Below are 18,325 nucleotides of genomic sequence, written 5' to 3' on the forward strand. Positions count from 1 at the left end.
TTTGACACAAGTTTTGTAGTGCTTTATTCTGAACAGTGATTAGGTAAATCAGTACTGAACATATGCAGCAGGCAGTCTTTAGATAGAAATGAAAACTAATTACAATAATTTCATATGGAATTTGGAGACTGGTAATTACAATGTTAATCTCACTCAAGTAAAAGACTTTATTTCTTTCTTGAACCCCAGAGGTTAGTTAAATATGTGGAGCCTTCTTGATGCTGAATCCAGAAGCAATAGAAAATCTATCTGAAGACTGTGGCACTTTCAATATTAATCCAAGTGATATCTATCCTAGAACTGCATACCCTTCTTTTTCTCATATATACAACAGAGTTCCTCTCAGCTGCAGTGAACTGGTCACCCCTGCCATGTCTGAAGGAGAATGAGTGAAAAAATCCCACACAGTAGAGTGCAACCTCCTCAGCCTACAAACTGATGTAGCTGACACTGAAGAGTCTTCTAGACGTTTTATTATTGCCTCTTGTGTCCACACGTGCAGCTGCTGGTTCACAGATGCAAACTCTGCGTTGGTCAGCTGCAGTATTTCACCGTGCCTTAGCAGGGTCCAGCAGGGCACCCTGGATCACCAGACTATAGCCAGGTACAAGAGGAGGGTATAGTCTTCCACATGTCCACATTTTCCCCTTTTATAGACTAGAAATCCACTGAGTATGAGTCTCGAGGGAAGGTATTTTGGATATGAAACAGGAACGCAGCTCCTCCCCACAGAGCCTTTTCCAGCTCCTGGTCTTTCAAAAACAGGCTTTTTGTTCAATTTGTTTTGGAAAAAGGTGTCACAGAGGAACAAAATTCTTGTGAAAAAGGATGGAATACTTCTTAGTAAAATATCATGTGATCTGCACAGTGGAAATCCTTCAGCTTAATGGGATTAATAAAAGGAAAATTAGTTCTGCTGCATATGTAGAGTACACTGTGTTACCCTTCTGATATATGAACCTCTTACAATTCCTTTCAAAGGTGATAGTCAGGACACCAAGCATTACAGGAACACGCATCACCGTAAATGTAATCATGTTTTTTTCATAATTAATATTCCCTGCTTAAGGGGAACAGAATCTGCCTGAAAGAATCACATTGCGAGTTTTGTTGTGCCTAAACAAAAAGATAAACGGATGGTCAGCTTTAAATTCATCTTTGTGTTGCAGAATCCGATATCCTGGTACCTCTAGAGACTCTCCGCCCTGTTCGTTTACTTCCAAAGAGACTTTATGAATGATCTTCGACAGAACCACACCTTTGGTTTCACACATCTCAGAGAAATCTGATGCACTCTCATCAAAGACATTCGTCATGCCGAGGCTTTCCAGGAGTGGCTTCAGGTCATAATCACCTTCCACACTGAACTTTGGAAGAAATACATTCACTTTGGTGTTGGCCATTATGCTGGGATTGGTCCACTGTAATAACGTCTCAGGGGTGAGTGCCTTTTCCAGCTGAGGACATAAAGAGCAAAGGAAATTAATGTTCAGTTCAGAGAAAGTGGGAACAAAAAGACCATTTCTGAACTCATCACTCCTATCAAACACCAACAAACAAAGTCTAAAAGACAACTTTTGCTTGTAGCATTCAGAGTTAACTTACACTCTCAGTTGTACTGATGTAAAGATTATTTAATCCATACAGTAGACTTCCAGAGAAACTCCATTAAATGTTCACACTCTGATTATTGGTTCTTCACAAGCGTTTGCTACGTAATCAGCTCAACAGCTTAATGAAGGAATCCAAGGAAGACAGTCTCTACCCAGGCTACACACACCTGTGCACCAACACAGCTGTGCACGGAAAGCATCATCTCAATACTGTTGTTTTTCTCTCACCTTTTCCAAGCCAGTCGTCTCATCTTCAATGTCTTTGGGGAGCAGAATGAGCATGCTGATATGTTTGTTAAGGCATGGAAGTTCAAGGATTGCAACATTTAACTCTTTTACATAACCCAGGCAAAAAGTAGCTTCCAGATTCATCATTTGCACTGGCTTAGTTTCAGTCTGCAAAACACAAGAGGAGACAATCTAGCACTCCTTTGAATTCACAGAGATGAGAGAGGAAATTTTGCAAGCTTGCATGAAAGTGGTGCATTGATTACCATCATGGAATTTGTTGGCTTTCGTAAGTAATGATATCAGCTGTAAGACTCTAATAGTGAAAGCTGTTTGTACTTTAAGGGGAGCAGTTTTCCTGTGTACTTAATACAGTACACTGGGGATGTGCTTTAAAGGAAAATATTACCTGCTGTTGGTGACCCTTAGTGCTTGTTTCACCAACAGCTTCAAACTAGCAACGAAACAAGAAAACTGGCTTAGGTGCTTTTGCAACAGCATGGAGGTTTTGGCAGGGAGTCTAAGAATGCCATATAGTAACAAACATTTCTCACTTTCTCTCATTGAAATTTCCTTAGCACAAAATTGGCAAATATTTATTTGAGTGGAAGCAGTGCTCTATTTTATTTTAGGACATACCTTGTTGACTTTAAAAGGACATTCTTTGATCTCTGCCTCTGGGAACTTCTTCATCCAGTTTGTGACAAAATAAGCTGCGTTAACTAGGAGGATCTGAGTCTGGTCACTTACACTATCCTCATTCAAAATGTTCTCCATTTTGCCTGTGAACATGGTGAAGCTGGTCATTAATATAATAAATTATCAGCAGATGTGTTATTTTCACAGAACATGGAAACACTGTACTGAATTAAAATATTACTGCCCTGCACCTCACAAATAGCAATTTTAATTATAAAGGGAAATTCCAAAACAGAAGCATTTAGTTCCCTAGCTGCAGCTTCATGTTTGAAGTGGAATTTGGGTCAAGACAGATCTTCCAAGTGACATTTTTACTCGGTTTACATAAAACAGAATAAAAAATATGTCTACTACTTTTGTTTGGTACTTTAAAGAAGGTACTGAAACTTCAGTGAAATTCATCAGATAGAACTGAAAAAATATTTCTCGTTTGGAGAGCAAGACTTCGAGGGAGGTTCCTGTTTAGGTTCCACTCACTTTTGGAGTGATACATGAGAATAAAATAACCCAAATAAGAAATATCTCTAACTATCTAATTACAGTTCATAACCAAATAATGCCATGGATTTCAAAAAGAGAACGGAATTCTTTCCCTCACTTAATTTTGTGTCTGTTCAAACACTGTCATAAGATACTGAATTCGGAGTGCTGTGTATTTTAGTCTCCACTCATGCATAAATCACACAAGCAGTGCAAAGTACTTCCCCGAGGCACCTATGTCACCTTGGGCTGGACCAGATGTGACTCAGGCACCCATATTTTTATATTTGTACCACATGAGGGCAATAGGCAGCAACCGACACTGGAGCTACCTGTGAACAGCATGTACATAAGCTCTGCCTTGGGCACTGCGTACCAGACCTCTACCCGCATACACTGGGCAGGTTCTGCCCGGGAGCCCTGATGGTCACTGAGAGGTGCTTCTTGTGACTTAGTGGCTCAGAGGTACTGCAGGAAAAGTGCAGCCCTATTGCCACAGGAGCGTCTCCAAGTAAGAAATGTATGTCCACCTGTGGTCAAAATCAGCTGCGCTGCTGAGATGAGCTACTAATTAACAGCTTGAATTTCAGAGTCCAGTACATACCCTCCATTAGAGAACAGGGACAGGATTTGATGTACTGATGTCAGATGTTTGTGAAGCTCCACAGCCAGGAGCTGTCATTCTCCCACACTTTCCCAGTGAAAACAAATGAGATGCTTTGCCAAAGGCTAATGCAAGGTCTGCCTCCAGAAATGCCACAGTAGTAAAGTAAATGATTTAAAAGCATGCTAACGTGGCTAATCCTCATGAATCCAAATAATAGGTGTAGTCCTATTGCTTTCACTATATATTTATTTCTAAAAGCAGTAGTTAGGAGATGTCACGGTATCATGACATGATATCATTCTTCAAAGTGGTAAGCAGCATCCCTGAGGTTAGGCCCTACTCACCGTCAGTGAGCTCTGAGAGAGATTTGTTGATCTTCTGTCGTGTTTCCTCAGTTTTTTCTTTGAACTCCACTAGTTCCAGCTCCGATGGAAAAGGCCTCTTTGTGGAGTTAACAAAGTCCTGAAAGACACGAGGTACCAAAGCTAACCTCCCTTAAATGCTCTTCACTACATGACTCTTTACATGGCCTACAACATCAGTATCCCAAGCTTCATTACGGTGTAGGCAGAGAGTATATTACAAAGGACAGCTAATAAGTAACAGCAGGTGACAGCCAGGATACACGGCCGCATTCAGCAGATTGCTCCCCAGACTGTCCTCAATCCAGTTACACTAGCTGCTGAAGTAGCTTTGGTGTTACAGGAGTGAACACACTGCCCAAGTTTGAAAGGACAAAGCGGCCTTCAGTCTGGACCTGGGCAAAAGAAAGGGACGAGACAAAGTCCACAGGCTGCTCACAGAGTGCCTGTCCTTGTCAGATGACATGCCCACTGTGGATGGGACCAAAGAGCAGGCAACCTAATTATAACACCATTCATGCAGGTTGTGAGTCTTCTGAAATATTGCTTCTAGGCTGAAGTTGCCCTTGCTTGGGGTCCTATTCAAAAGCAACTCTAATAAATCAAACACAACATTTTTCTCAGTTGTTTGCAAGGTCCTTAAGTTTCATGGCCAAACAACACCTTCCTCACTTGTGTTGTTTGAATAACCAGGCTTGTGCCTCCTCAGTTAAATTAAGAAAACTACTCTTTATGTAGTAATTACTTGGGTGTGTGGACTAGACACACACTTGCACCACCATCTTTATTTAAAATCCTTCCCAGTCATACTTACATTGCAAAGCCCTTGATGTGGCATAGAAGTAACACTGTATTCAAAACCTACTGGGTCTACTGACCTAAAACATGTTAATGAAAGAACTGCAACTGTAGCAGTGGCTGCATTGCTTGGGGTCAAGCAGAACAATCATCCTCCTACAAACTTTTATTATGCTGTTCATCATTTGAGTCTAGTCAAGTAAAAGGAAATAGTGAGAGAATGTATTTTGAATAACATCGAAGTCTGGTTGGCCAAGCATTTCAAGCACGTTTCTGCAGTACTTACTGTGGTAGGACTGAGAGACTTGTCTACAAAGAGCCGCTTGACCATTTTCAGTGCAAAGAAAGAGGTGAGTTTGGAAACATCTGCAGTTACCGTTTGAAACCCAAAAGAAACATCTTTGACGTCTTGTAAATGGAGCACCTGATAATGAACATAATAAAAAACTGATCACCTTTCTTTTTATCACCTAAAAATTCAGAGAATCATGGTATCATTAAGGTTGGAAATGACCTCTAGGATGATCTATTCCAATCCATCACCACCATGCCCACCAAACCACATCCCTCAGTGCCACATGTACACATTTCTCCAACAGCTTCCTGGGCAGCCTGTTCCAATGCCTCACTGCTCTTTCAGAAAATAAATTTTCCTAATATCCAAACTGAACCTCCCCTGGTGCAACCTGGGGCATTGATCTCTCATCCTATTAATGCTACCTGGGAGAAGAAGCCAGCCCCAACCTCACCACAACCTCCTCTCAGGCAGTTGTAAAGAGTCATAAAGTCTCCTCTGAGACTCTTCTTCTCCAGGCTGAACTGATCCCAATTCCCTCAGCTGCTCTGCTGTAAGACCAGTGCTCCAGTCCCTTCACAGCTTTGTTGTCCTTCTCTGGACGTGCTCCAGGCCTAACAACTTGGCAATAAATAATGTTTGTTTGTGACCAGAGCTTTGACTTTTTGTATTTAAGCTAACAACATAACCTCTCACTCTTATTTATTACTAAAAAAAAACTCATTTATTTGACATCCCCACATAAATCTAAAGACTTGATTCTATCAAAACTTCAACCAAAAGTGTTTCCTTCCTATGAGCAGTCCAAAGAATCCCATAGAGCTGTTAATACTAGTAATGTGATCTAGTGAAATACAAATCTGCGGTGTGGAGTCATGTTTTCATCAAACTCGCATTCTTGTCCAAAAATCTGGAGTTTAGAGTTTAGAAGCCAGATAAATAAATGTTCCAGTTAGTTTCCTTTCTGCAAATGGGCTACTTCTTTGAAAACTGCTTACCAGATGGCAAGGTTTGCTGATTACTGACACACGCCATTGTGTGGTATTTCAGCAGAAATCAATCAGATAACTAGGTGAGCTTTGGTAGACAGAATGTAAGCTAGAGGTACGGCTGCTGACCCACCTCCCAACTCCTGGGAATCACATGCCCAGTTCAGGATGTTTTAACATGACCTTAAACTCTCTGCTTTTAGGTGCCTCCCTGTTGCAAGATCTTTGAGAGTGCATGTTCCATTAAAAACATCCTGCCCAGCCCTTATCATCTTTCCCAGTCAGCATTAGTGACCTTTTCCCTTTCAGCCTCACTCCTGCTCTTTCTCCCTGAACACACCATGTCTTTACAGACACAGTAAATTACCTCTTGAGAAATGTGAAATGTAAGTGCACTTGTGTAACAGAACTCTATTTGTGGATGTGGATGTTCACTTACTATGGGACAGTTCAATGCAAATTGCAGGCACAAGTGAAAGTGAAATTAAGCATGGGATAATATTTTAAGTTTTTCCATTGGAAAGACAGTGCTTGAATTTTGAAACGGTGAGGAAGCTTTGGGGTGTCATTTAAACTAGAAATAAGATCTAAAAAACATTATTATTATTTTTTTTAATAATCCCATTTGGGAAAACACCCAGCAGGCCTTTGTGGGTATATCACTTTGTTGCTGTGTAGATAGGCTCATTGCAATCTGTAGGATGAGTGGAGGCAGTGTGCCATCAGGGAAACCAAAGGTACAGGGAGGAACTGCTAAAGGAAGCAAAATGTATTCAAATACGTGGAATGCCCCTGAGACCCAGGTGATAATCAGCATATAAATGCACACTGAATTTGCTTCTCATTCACCTCTGGGTAACTGCAGAGACTGTGGGCACTGGAATAAAAAGAGGCTGTGTAAATCCTGCCTCTCACAGAGGCAGTCGTGCAACCTCTCCACACCACAGAATGACCTCAATACACTCATTGCACCATCACCATGATGCTGCTTTGTGGTGCTGTAAAACCCTTGAGCATCTAGTGCTGTTTGCAAGGCAAACTACTATTCAAGCTGCGCTGCCTCCTACTGCGTTATCTTCCTCTTAGCTGTATGGCAGGAGAAAGGGGAAATGGCAGAGAGAACTGCTAAAATCACTTGGTAATGGCAAAATTATTTCCAGTCCTGTTAAGCTTAGGCAGTCCTGAATAACCACAAAACAATTATCCAGAAAATGCAGTGACTTCAGCAGTGGCCTTCAGCCATAGTCAGCACTGCTGGAAGGAGCCAGCGCCTTAATGCAATTGCTGAGGACTCTGCCACGTCCCCATCCACCCTGTAAATGCTTGAGAAAGCTTTTTTCCATGTGCCAGTGATTTTCAGCCTCCTTGGTTGTACGGAGCCATGGAGTGTGGAAACATTCTGGAATTTTGGATGGATAGTTTCTATCTGGTTGAAAAGGGAACCAGCAGTCCTGTACAGTATTAACAAGAATAAATAGGAAAGCCACCTCTGATAGCCACATAATTTTGCAGCTACAGAGAAGGATGCTGGCAGCTCACCTTTTTCATTTGGTCTGCAGTGTCACCCTTCGTAGCTTTATACGCCAGAGCCAAAGACGTGGAGGTGCACAGTGGGGCGAAGACAATATTGGCAGTTTTGTCCTTCTCGCATAGCTTTTTGAACATATCAACAGCAAAGGCAGTGTTTGCTAGTTGCAGAGCATCCATTGTCATTCTGTAACAGAAAAGGATAAAGAGAGATGATCCACAGAGTGAGCTCCTGTTGCAGCGGGGCTGGCAGGTCACTAATTTCCGTGCTGAAGGAGGCTGGACACCAGTATGGGGACGGTGCAGCTTGAGCCCACAGTGGGAGGCAAAAAAAGCCTGACCAATCCTGTCCAGTCTCAGACACCATCAGCAGCTCTTGAGGAGAATCTCATCCATGCCCAACCAAGGTAACGCGAGTGGCTCAGTAAAAGCCCTTACCTTCAAGTGCCAGCTGGCAATTCTGTGTGCTGTACGGAGCCAGTATTACCAGATGTACGTGGAGAATCTGGGTTGGTCAGGGTGACCCACACATATCGAGTCACATTGGATAACATATGGATTTAATCTGTTTTTAATTGATACTCATCAAATATGCCAACTTATACGGCACCTTGCCTATGCTTTGGGCCCTTCTAGTGCTTTCATAGGCCTTTAGAAGTCTCACAGTCTTTCCTGTCTCTTGCTTCATGTCTAGTTGTTCATTAAAGCTTTAGCTGTGGCACATCCTCTCTCTAAGGGGTGATTCCCTGTTCTCCCTACCCTTGCTAGAAGTCTCCAGAAAGCTGTCTGGTCCTGTAGGTTGAGATCATCCTAGAAACTCTAAGTACTTAGCCTCCTACATAAATACTGCTGTGTGCCCATTCATCACTCACAATGATGACTGCGAATATTTTCCTAGCAGTTCAGAGTGACTGCAGTGCCGCAGGGCTGTTGGCTGTTGCATGCAGTCAGGAATGGAAAAAGTGGTGCCAAGCGACAGATGTTCTGGACCGCGTTCTGGGAATGCCATGGAATATTCTGGTCTTCCAGACTGCTTTCATAGATCTAAAAATGCACTTTGGTGTAATTCCATTTGTGTAGATTAAAGACAACAAGGGTAAACCACACAATTCAGTCAATATCATGTTGAGCTGAAGAGCAGCATGGATATGGAAGATGTGGCACAGTGAGTTTGACGCTCTTCTACCTCAAAATCACGTGTCCCTAAAGAAAGGGAAAGGCAGTCTGATGAATTGGTGCTCAACAGTTCTGTCTACTGAAAGAGACAGAAAGGAAAAGGAAAAGATGAATACTGCAAGGGACTTCAAAAGAGCAAAGATTTCAAACAGAACCCAAAAAAATTCTTTAACATGTGCTCTCCCCAGGAAAAAAAAAAAAAAAAAAAAAAAAAAAGACAAACTATTGGAATTTATCTGGCATGGAGAGGTGATTTTAAAGTTCTATTCTTATCCAGACATCTATTTACAATACATTTCAGGCTCTGACACAGAACATGCAGCAGGAAAGTTGGCTATTTGTTTGAAACATTACCTTGGTAAGAGGTTTGCTGATCTTCCAAGAAGCACCTGAAGGACAGGGATTTCTCTCAAATGACTACTAAATGCTGCAGTCTTAAACATTTACCTTGTTCATACCTTTTGCATCCTAGATTGAATCAGGTGAGTAAAGATCTCACCAGATGAGAGCAGTTAGGTAAGTTGAGACAGAAATGGGAAGAGGGGACATATGGGCAGGGAACTGTCTCCAGAGCAAGGACGCCTGCTTCTGACCACTCACTCTCATCCCTGCATTCAAGAGCATGTGTGCTACTGTCCAAACTTTGCTGAATATCAGACTCCACTGTATAGAGATGCTGTGGCTGTTTTGGTGCTTGAGAGTAGAGATTTCCAAAATAATCTGTGGTATTTATACATTTTTATAGGAATAACAGAACAGGGGAGTATTTTCGTCTGCAACACAGCAGAGAAAACTTTGATTTCCATGTAAGACCTGTAGAAAAGGCCTTCACGTCTTTGTTTTCATTAACTTACATATGTATGTATTCCATATACTTAATAAGGCACCTGGCTTAATTTTAGCTAAAAGACGCTGTACAAAAGGTTACTGAAATGTATTGCACAATCTAATTAAGTGGAAAAGGATACTGGCATAAAATCAAGGCTTTTAAAATCCAAATTTGAAGAACACTTACCTAGCAGTGTCCTCTCACACAGTGCTCTGATTGTTGGTATTAGCAACAAAGTATTTCCTAATTGCCTCCTAATTGCAAAGAAAGCAATTTATCTTGAGGAGGGAAAAAAATAAAATACACAGCACTGGAGAAAGTCATCCCCAAATACAAATGAAGAGGAGGATGTTTACAACATGTAGAGGACTCCTGTAAGACACTTTTCAAGCAGAATGGGTCTGTCCATCTCCCATGACACTGGCAGTGTCCCAAGGTGCTTGGTAACAAAAACTACCCTGGGAGATCCTGTTTTGTAGTGTCAGCAGCAATCAAGATGGTGTCAGAGTGAGGTTTGGGAAATGTTCTCAGAGTTTTTTCTGGGGGTAAAAGTGAGAACTCAGTGCCAGTCAGCGTTACAGGCATCTGTGTAATTCCTGTGGTCACAACTTCTCACATATAAAAGCAACTGATTACCAGAAAAGTCAAGCTTGCTAGAAATGATGGACCCTGCATACGTCAAAGAAGAGAGCTTTGGGCAAAATAGTGGCAAAGGCAGTAAAAACAAATATGAAGATCTGGGACTGCTGTGGAGGGAGTCGCTTGGAACAACAGAATAAAGAAGCATATGTGAAATCATCCTTTAAAGCGCCCTTCTGCACTTGCTCGACACAGGCATGCACTTCTGTGCACCTTACATAAACTGCTCTGAACAGGATGCCTGCCTTATTTTTCCCTTTGAACTCATTCTCTTTAAGGGCACTTTAAGGAGCACACAATCTATATGCATACTTTCTCTGTCTCAAGTAAAAATTTAAGAAATGGGCAAGTACCAGCTTCCAAGGTATTTCTCACTGAGGAGACTGTGGAAAATTACCCAAGGAACCAAGAATGTGTCATTCAACATCTGCCATTCTCAGGAAGATAAATACGCATAATCTCATAATGCCAGAATGATGTGTGCAGTTTACCTGAAAAATATTTCATTTGCTAGTGGAGTAAAATATCCCTCTTTAGTTATGGTTGGCCTGATGATATTTTCAATTCCAATCTTCCTTACAGACTAAGAAACAATATGAAATCATAATAACTTCAAAGCATTTCATGTTCCTTTCTGACTTCATGCCAGAAATGCAATCCTGCCTTTCTAACATCAGCATTTTCAGCTACATTGGCAAATGACCTGCAGTGATATTAAAATGTGCATGTGCTACCTGCGTTTCACTCTCCTGGGTGGCAAAAGATTCAGAGTAAGGAAATTAATTGTGAACTTTTGCAATATTAAATGACACCCTTCTAGCTTACACCAGTGAAATGCTGCACCAGGACACAGAAATTTTTTTCTGGTACCATTCAAGGTGGATCATTTTCTGCAAGGTTCTGTGTTCCCCTTCAGTGAGGATACCTGGAGGTACTTCATGGTGAACCTTTTACAGACCTTCTGTTCACTCAGTAACTGCTGACATTTCTCAGTGCCTTTGTTACGCCAAGAGAATCTATTCCTGGTAATGGCAAGGCTTATCACTCTTACCATTTCTTTCTTTTAGTGCTACTACTGATATAATGCACATTCGGAGGATTTTGTGGGAGAAAAAAAACCTTCAGTTTCACCCTGCTGTTTCAATAAGGGCTGGATAGCAAAGAACAATCTCTATCTCACCATCTTTTTTAACTGCATCTGGTCAGTCTTCTTTTTTAATGCTCCATTTATTAATGGCATATGACACATAGGAGCTCATGGCGTTCATATGCTTGAAAGGAATTTACTGCATGAAATATTACAAAATCTTGAACCTCTTTAAAGCCCTGAGCACCCCAAGCTGTGTCAGTGACCCCACTACAGCAGGTTCTGGCTGAATGAGAAGGGCTGAGGCCCCCCTCAAGACAAAAGCCCATTAGGTGCCCATGAGCGGTCCCAGAAACCAGACACGGCTCCTGAGTCAGTAATCACAGGAAACTCTCACACAGGGAGGAGTCAACAAAGTTGGAAATGAAATTTCAAGAAGGGCTGTTTGGATACTGGCTGAGTCCCTGCTTTCCCAGGAGAGCAGCAAGTCAGCATTCTGAGAGGCCCGCGGCACAGTGGCACCTTCTATGCACAGGCAGCCTGTGATCCACCCAGCTTTGTTTAAAGCTGTGATGGGGCCACAGAGTTCAAGAAACACGTTCAGATACAGGAGGAAGCTGAGAGGCTCTAGAATCTGTTCAGAAAAAAATAATGTAAAGGAGCTTAGTAGCATAAGACTCTATTTTTGCTTTGTCACTCTTGAATGCAACCAACAAATAAGGCTTTGCTTACTGTTTGCTTACTGAGTGAAAAGCTAAAGGTAGCTTATCTTCTAAAAATTAATCAGAAGAACAGCAACATTTCTGCGGAAACCTGACAAGTCACGTCAGCTGAATGGTAAGAATCATCTGATAAAGCAGAGCAAGCATTTATTTCATTCTTGCCTTTGCTAAAGAGCCCTGAGGAGAGCACCTGGGGCAGACAGGGTGGTGGCCATCCAAGCTGGACTGGTAGTGGGACTGTGCACCAGGACTACAGCTCAGGAGCTGTGAAAGAACACCCCGCAGTCATTTCAGTTTAGACAAATGATATGAAAGAATACTTATTCACAAGTAGGGCATTCCCCCTCCAAAGTAGCTCATTTGACATGACCTTACTGAAGCTCTTGCTAGGATAACACAAAATATAAAGGAACAAAACTCCTGTGAGCCTTTTCTTCCTACTTCTACACAAATGGCAGCTCTCCACCAGGCAGGCTACACAGCACCATGACAAATACATGATCTCCTCCAAACAGATGTTTCTCTGAGGAACGCACAATATCAGACTGATGCTTTACTTTAGCGAGATCAGGGTGTTCATCAGGTTGTGGAAAAAGCACCATCAGCAACACAACTGAGACAGTCACGCCAGGAATTAGAGAGTCTCAAGAATATGCTTTATTGTGCCTCGTAGTCAGTGAATTTTTCCAACTGGATGAGCACACTGAAGATAAAGTAGGCAATTAGCAGACTTAAGTACTTGTCCTTTGAACAAGCAAGGCTTAGACAAAGCAAAGAGAGCAAAGCACACAAAACCCGTGCAGAAAACAAGAAGAATATTCTTTTGTAAACTTCTAAAACAGTCTACACCTACCTAGAGATATGGAATACTTTCATGGCATCATATACAGCCTGCTTTTCTGATTCAGGAAAAGCCATTTGGAGCAGCCAACAGGTAGTCTAAATATTCTAATAACTCCTTCGCAGTCTCACCTGACAGACCCCACTCACCATTTGCAATGAATTGTTTCAAGGAATGTAGACAGACAAACACAGCAATGCTGGGACAAAACCAAAATGTAGTTTAAGCAGGCTTTTTTCCACCCTTAATTTCACATGCTGTCTTTTCATACGAGCTTCCTTATCCTGCTCATTCTCTGCGATTACATTTCACGTCGGAGATTTTATAACTATTAGTTAGGCATCAAAGTATCAGAAGAAGAAAAAATGTTGTACTTACTTTGCAAGGGTATAATCCTGGTAAATGAATCAATGAAATGGGTCCGACACGAAGAACTAGAGACCTGTGGCGAAACCTTGCTGAGCAGAAGAGTCTGTTAGCTTGCCTTGCTCATTGACACCACTCCCACTTTCCCAGCCCTAATTACGCACACACTCTCGCTTTTTTTTTTCTTTCTTTTTTTTTTTTTTTTTCCCCTTAATCATTCTTCAAGCAGCTCCTGAACTGGAGGAGCAGTATGAGTCACACCAGAGTTGTCTTTGTCTGCCCAGCTACTGAACACAACAACATGCTCCAGCAGGAAACAGCAGCCTCGGCACGTTGCCTGCAGCAAGTGCCCTACAAAAGGCACCAGACAAGAGGGAGCAAAGACTCTGAAAGAGAAGGTACCGGAGTGAAGGGGCAATTGAAGGACTTTCTGAGCAAAACCAGTGCTCCAAGGTACATTGGAATTGCTGCGATTTGTAAAAACTTGTAATTGTGAAGAAGACACACAGGAAGGCAACCAGAACGTGTGATGGCAATCCAGTACTTTGCGTCTGTGTACGCATTAAGGTAATGTCTCAATGTTGTCTTTGTGAGGGTTGTGTGTTGTGCTTGGTTGCCTCAAAAGCCCAAGGCCACAGTGGAGCTCATGCTCAAAGAGCATGCCCATCTTTTTGCTCTGAAGCAGGAGATTTCAGCTGGGAGGGAGGAGAAAGCCACAGCTCCTTTCCAGCATCTCAAGAATGGGAACCACTGGATTCAGGCCTCAGTGGCCACATGATTATTGATGAATCCAATGGAGAGGGGAGAAACAAGGGAGAGGGAGAGGTGATAGTGCAGCCTGACAATCCCATTTGATTTGAAAAATGCATGCGGTTCTTAGCAAGGAAAAGTAGCCTACCCTGCTCCACGCTGCTTCTCCCACCATAGAATCCAGCTGCCCACCACACTAACAAGGACTTCCTGGAGTCCACGTCAACTTTCATGAGGAAAGTGCCACCCACAAACACTGCTCCTGTCCACATCTCACTCACCCCAGGTGTCCCTGTATGCCCTTAGACTACTGATGTGCTACAAAAAAAGTAAACACGGTATTACTGAGCTTGCTTTCAAGATTGCTGTGCTGGCAAATGGAAATGCTAGGAAACCAGAGTGTGTGTCTCCTCTGACATGATGCCTTCTTGGTGAACTGAGGAGTTGTTATCTCCTTCTGGAATTACATTCCTGTTTTGTTTTGAGTGCAAATCTGAGGTTTGCAAGGGACGAGCACTGGAGCTTGGCCTCCCAATTCATCTTCCTCGGTCTGACTGTTTGACAGCTAACTGCATCAGCTTGTGCATCTCCTGCATTTACCTGTCACTGAATTAGTCTTGTTTGGTTTGTCCTCCAAGAATTTTCAACACACGTCTATTGCAACCTATATTTTAATCAAGTTTGAAAAGATAATAGAATCAAGAACAGGATTTTTCTTTACCCGGAAAAAAAAAATCAAAGCTGTTTTGAAGCTCCCTGTGAGTTGGACACCTCCTGTCATGATGTTGTCTCAGGAAAAAAGATTCCAGAGAGACAAAGCAACATAGGGACAAGGGATGTGCAAAGTGAAACACCGTCATTATTACAGTCCAAAGTTTCATAACACAGACAAGCCACACTCTTTTAAAAAAGCAACAGGGGACCTTTGATCTTCCTTTTCCAGGTCACCAACATTTTCAGGTGTTCAGCAGCCCAAGGGGAAACACAAGCAAAGGCCTTGCTGGGCACCAGAGCACAGCAGCCATGCCCATGTGCCACCACCTGGCTCTGCGGTGTGCAGGAGGGGCGCAGCCGCCGCTGACACTCCTGTCATTCCGTCTGCTTTCAGCCCCAGATCTCGGCTCACCCTGCCACTCCTGCAGGGCGTTGTTCCTACACGCTGCTGAGTGGAAAAGACGAACAGCTTCCCTGCTCCCAGCCCTGGACTGGCTTGTTTGCAGCAAGGAGCGCTCCTGCTGCTTAACACAGTGCTATGAAGTAGTTCAGCTCCTTCATGGACTCCAAGCGACTGCTGTTGTCTTTTTTTCTTGTTTTATTTCCCTAATGCATTGATGCTCAGCACGTCTGATTGCAGATTTCGTGCTTTGGAGACCACATAGGAAATTGACTACAAGTGGGATGGAATAATGAGCAGAATAAACTGGGGCGTTTTTATTATGCTGCCAGTAACAAAGGGTGCAACCCCTTTTCACCTAGCTACGGCTTTTACAGCAAGCCTGAGACCTTAGAGGGAGCAAGTAACAGGTTGTTTGCATGCCTTTATTTCAATACAACAACCTGCTTCCTCAGCACAGTTAGAAAAAACAAAGGGTAAAATCACAGTGTCTGTAAGTTGGCCTACACAACTGAAGTACAACAGCACTCAGAATAATCAAGTGTCATTCTATGATTGTATTGAGAGAAACACAAACTGAGCAGCGGCAAACTGACCTCTCTTTTTTTCCTCTTTCTTTCCAAGGCACTGAGATGCATGAGGGATGGTGTCACATAGCAACACGCTGCTTCAACATGTACAGCAGGAATTCAGGCTTCTGCAGACATGTCTGCTGACACAGAAGTGTTCCTCACCAGTGAATATTTCTAGTAACAGACAGGAAATTAATTGTATTCACTTATTTTACTAAGCCTGTTCTTGTATGGGGTATACATCTCATCAGGAAAAAATAATAATAATAATAATAAAACAACTCTGAAATAATAGGCGACTAAACAGCTGCCAGCTTTCAGTGAGAACAAAGCCTTTAACCTGGAGAATAGGAAGTGAAAGATCCCATGTGCTGGAATCTGGTCATTTGGCATCTGTCCTTTTCCCTAAAGACACTGCTCCCAGCTCTTAGCACTGGGCACAACTGGCCTTGGTACAACACAGATAAATCAGATGCAGAGAAACAGTGCTTTGAATTAATTACTTCCAACTGAAGCATCTGTAATCCAGTCCTTCCAGGAAGAAAATATTGTGAACCCCCACACATGTGCACTGTGGTTCAGAGCACCTTCTCACAAGGACAGGGACAGCACTGTTCTGCCTTCATCCCTAGTGCCCATAGTGACTGCACCAGGTTCCTTTTGCCAGGCTGTGGCTAGGGCTCAGAACAACCTGAATGATGCTTTTCTCAAAACAAAAAACAAAAAACAACACATTTAGGTTTGTCACCTTTCCTCAATATTTTTTTTTAATTCAGAGTTACTTTCAAACCTTTGTTTGCCCTCAAGTTTCAAGCCCTGATGTGCTTCTTTCTAGTCCTGTTTATGTGAACAGAGTTGCCTTATTAAAAGCATATTGCCATTGCAGTGCATTTATTGAGGATGCTTCCTCTACACAGCCACATTACACTGTGCTCAATTATAGCTCTGGGGAGAACACTGACCAGTGAACTACTAGCACCATAACAATCCATCAGTTAGCTCCTAGCTGAGTGTAGGTGTGATTTCAAATGATCAGGGGCTCACCTATCAAAGGAAAACCTGCATGGGGGTAGGATTGCTGTGTAAGCAATGTGGAAACTTTGAAGGGCAAGTAGATCACATGGGCAGAAGTGCTTTTCCCACGAGTAGCAGAGACCAAGCAGACCTCTCCCTCTGGCACTGAACTGGTTACAGGCTGCAGCATTAGCAGCTGACATGTCCAGGGATTACACGGCCTTTGCTGTGCACACACAGCTTCCCTTCCAGCTCTGGGTTTGCATTATGCCCTTGAGTGCCTCCTTACTATGCGCTGAGGAAGGAGGTGTGAGAATTGGGGATTTCTTTCCCTTCTTGCTTTTATCCAGTGTCATCAGTAGATGAGTCACTTTCTCCTGTAATCCAGGGAGTTATGAAGTGTCTGGGTGATTAATGTGCATGAGGGCACACACCTTCCCAGAGTTCTTCAGCACAGTTTCACAGCATGAATATATGCATATTAAAAGACAATAAAAGCTTAGAGTCAGTATTTGCTGAAATAAAGACACTGGAAATGGGCCTGCCTCCATGGTCTGAACTTTCTCCAGCTGTGTGTTTTCAGGGAAGGACAGAGCTTTGCTTGTCCCCGAATGCAGCTAAAAAGAAGAACATGTTAATTCTTGCTTCTTCAGTTGGTATTTGGCAGATCTGCTAAGGGCAACAAAATCAGTGTGCATTTTTACGCATTACTTGAAGTAAAATGCCCTACACTGTCGCTGTCTCCTCAGTCATTTTGAAAAGTTATACCTGCAAACCCATCTTGACATCCAGATTTAAATCTTAACAAATAATGTCCCTGAATCTCAGCTAATGTAAACTGATTAGCACCCGTGAAAGCAAGTGAGCTATTCCCACATCCAGCAGCTGATTCAGCTCGTATCACCACTAACCCAGTGCCCCTACATCTGTGTAAAAAAAACACATAGAACATATTAGCCCATAAAAAGGAAAAGTATGAAAAATTGTGAATGATTAAAAAAAAAACCAAACCTGTATTTAACAAAAGAGAGTGCTAAGAGTTGATAACAGAATGCTTCTTTTTCTCTTTCCCACTACATTTACCCAGGTAATATGTAACCTGCTGATAAATAGCTTTCTTCATTCTTCAGAGATCTGCATGCAAATTCCAGTGAGTTAATAAACTCCACAATAACATTAACATTTATGTAACAGGCATAAGCAACCTGGAAAGCTGCAATTAGGTCCATAGGAACTTGTGACAATGCAAATACCCTTCCATCTTTCTTTCTTGGGTCAAGATTAAAAGCCCACTGCAAAGGTGGCTGCCAAATTCAATGGGTTGTGGAAAAAACACAGAAACAGGCTTGTTACTGAGATAGATATTGGAAAATGTGGACAAAATGTTGTACACGTAGAATTATAGACAGTTTATGGTGGAATAATAGGCTGGCTCAATGAGCTTCCTGCTTAAGATGAAAATTACTCTGATAAGAGTGGGTAGGATGAAGAGAAAGATAAATGACTTCCTATGCAGTTTCTGCTACTTTCCACACAAGACCTAATTAGAAGGCTTTGGATTAAGAAGGAGGAATCTAAGAGGAAAATGCTAACCTAGAAATCTGGTGCAGATCCAAT

General features: G+C 42.4%; 1 protein-coding gene across 1 annotated transcript; it reads right to left on the reverse strand.

The window, feature by feature from the left end:
- Positions 1–58: 58 nt before the first annotated feature.
- On the reverse strand, positions 59–13,377 carry SERPINB5 (serpin family B member 5). Its single transcript, XM_042870251.1, has 7 exons — positions 13,271–13,377; positions 7,611–7,785; positions 5,074–5,211; positions 3,972–4,089; positions 2,481–2,623; positions 1,842–2,009; positions 59–1,457 (listed from the first exon to the last, which is right to left on the reverse strand). The coding sequence occupies exons 2-7, from the start codon at positions 7,782–7,784 to the stop codon at positions 1,065–1,067; spliced, it is 1,134 nt and encodes a 377-aa protein (XP_042726185.1). The 5' UTR covers position 7,785; positions 13,271–13,377; the 3' UTR covers positions 59–1,064.
- Positions 13,378–18,325: the final 4,948 nt, after the last annotated feature.

The sequence above is a fragment of the Lagopus leucura genome, unplaced genomic scaffold, assembly GCF_019238085.1.
Source record: "Lagopus leucura isolate 7727_CA_CO unplaced genomic scaffold, USGS_WTPT01 Super-Scaffold_100002, whole genome shotgun sequence".
Lineage (NCBI taxonomy): Eukaryota > Metazoa > Chordata > Aves > Galliformes > Phasianidae > Lagopus > Lagopus leucura.

Excerpts from the sequence above, each read along its gene's own strand:
- SERPINB5 (XM_042870251.1), bottom strand. The coding sequence starts at position 7,784 with ATGACAATGGATGCTCTGCAACTAGCAAACACTGCCTTTGCTGTTGAT. Across the intron at positions 4,090-5,073 it reads AGTCTCTCAGTCCTACCACA|GACTTTGTTAACTCCACAAA; the intron begins GTAAGTACTGCA and ends CGTGTCTTTCAG. Across the intron at positions 1,458-1,841 it reads AGACGACTGGCTTGGAAAAG|CTGGAAAAGGCACTCACCCC; the intron begins GTGAGAGAAAAA and ends TTATGTCCTCAG.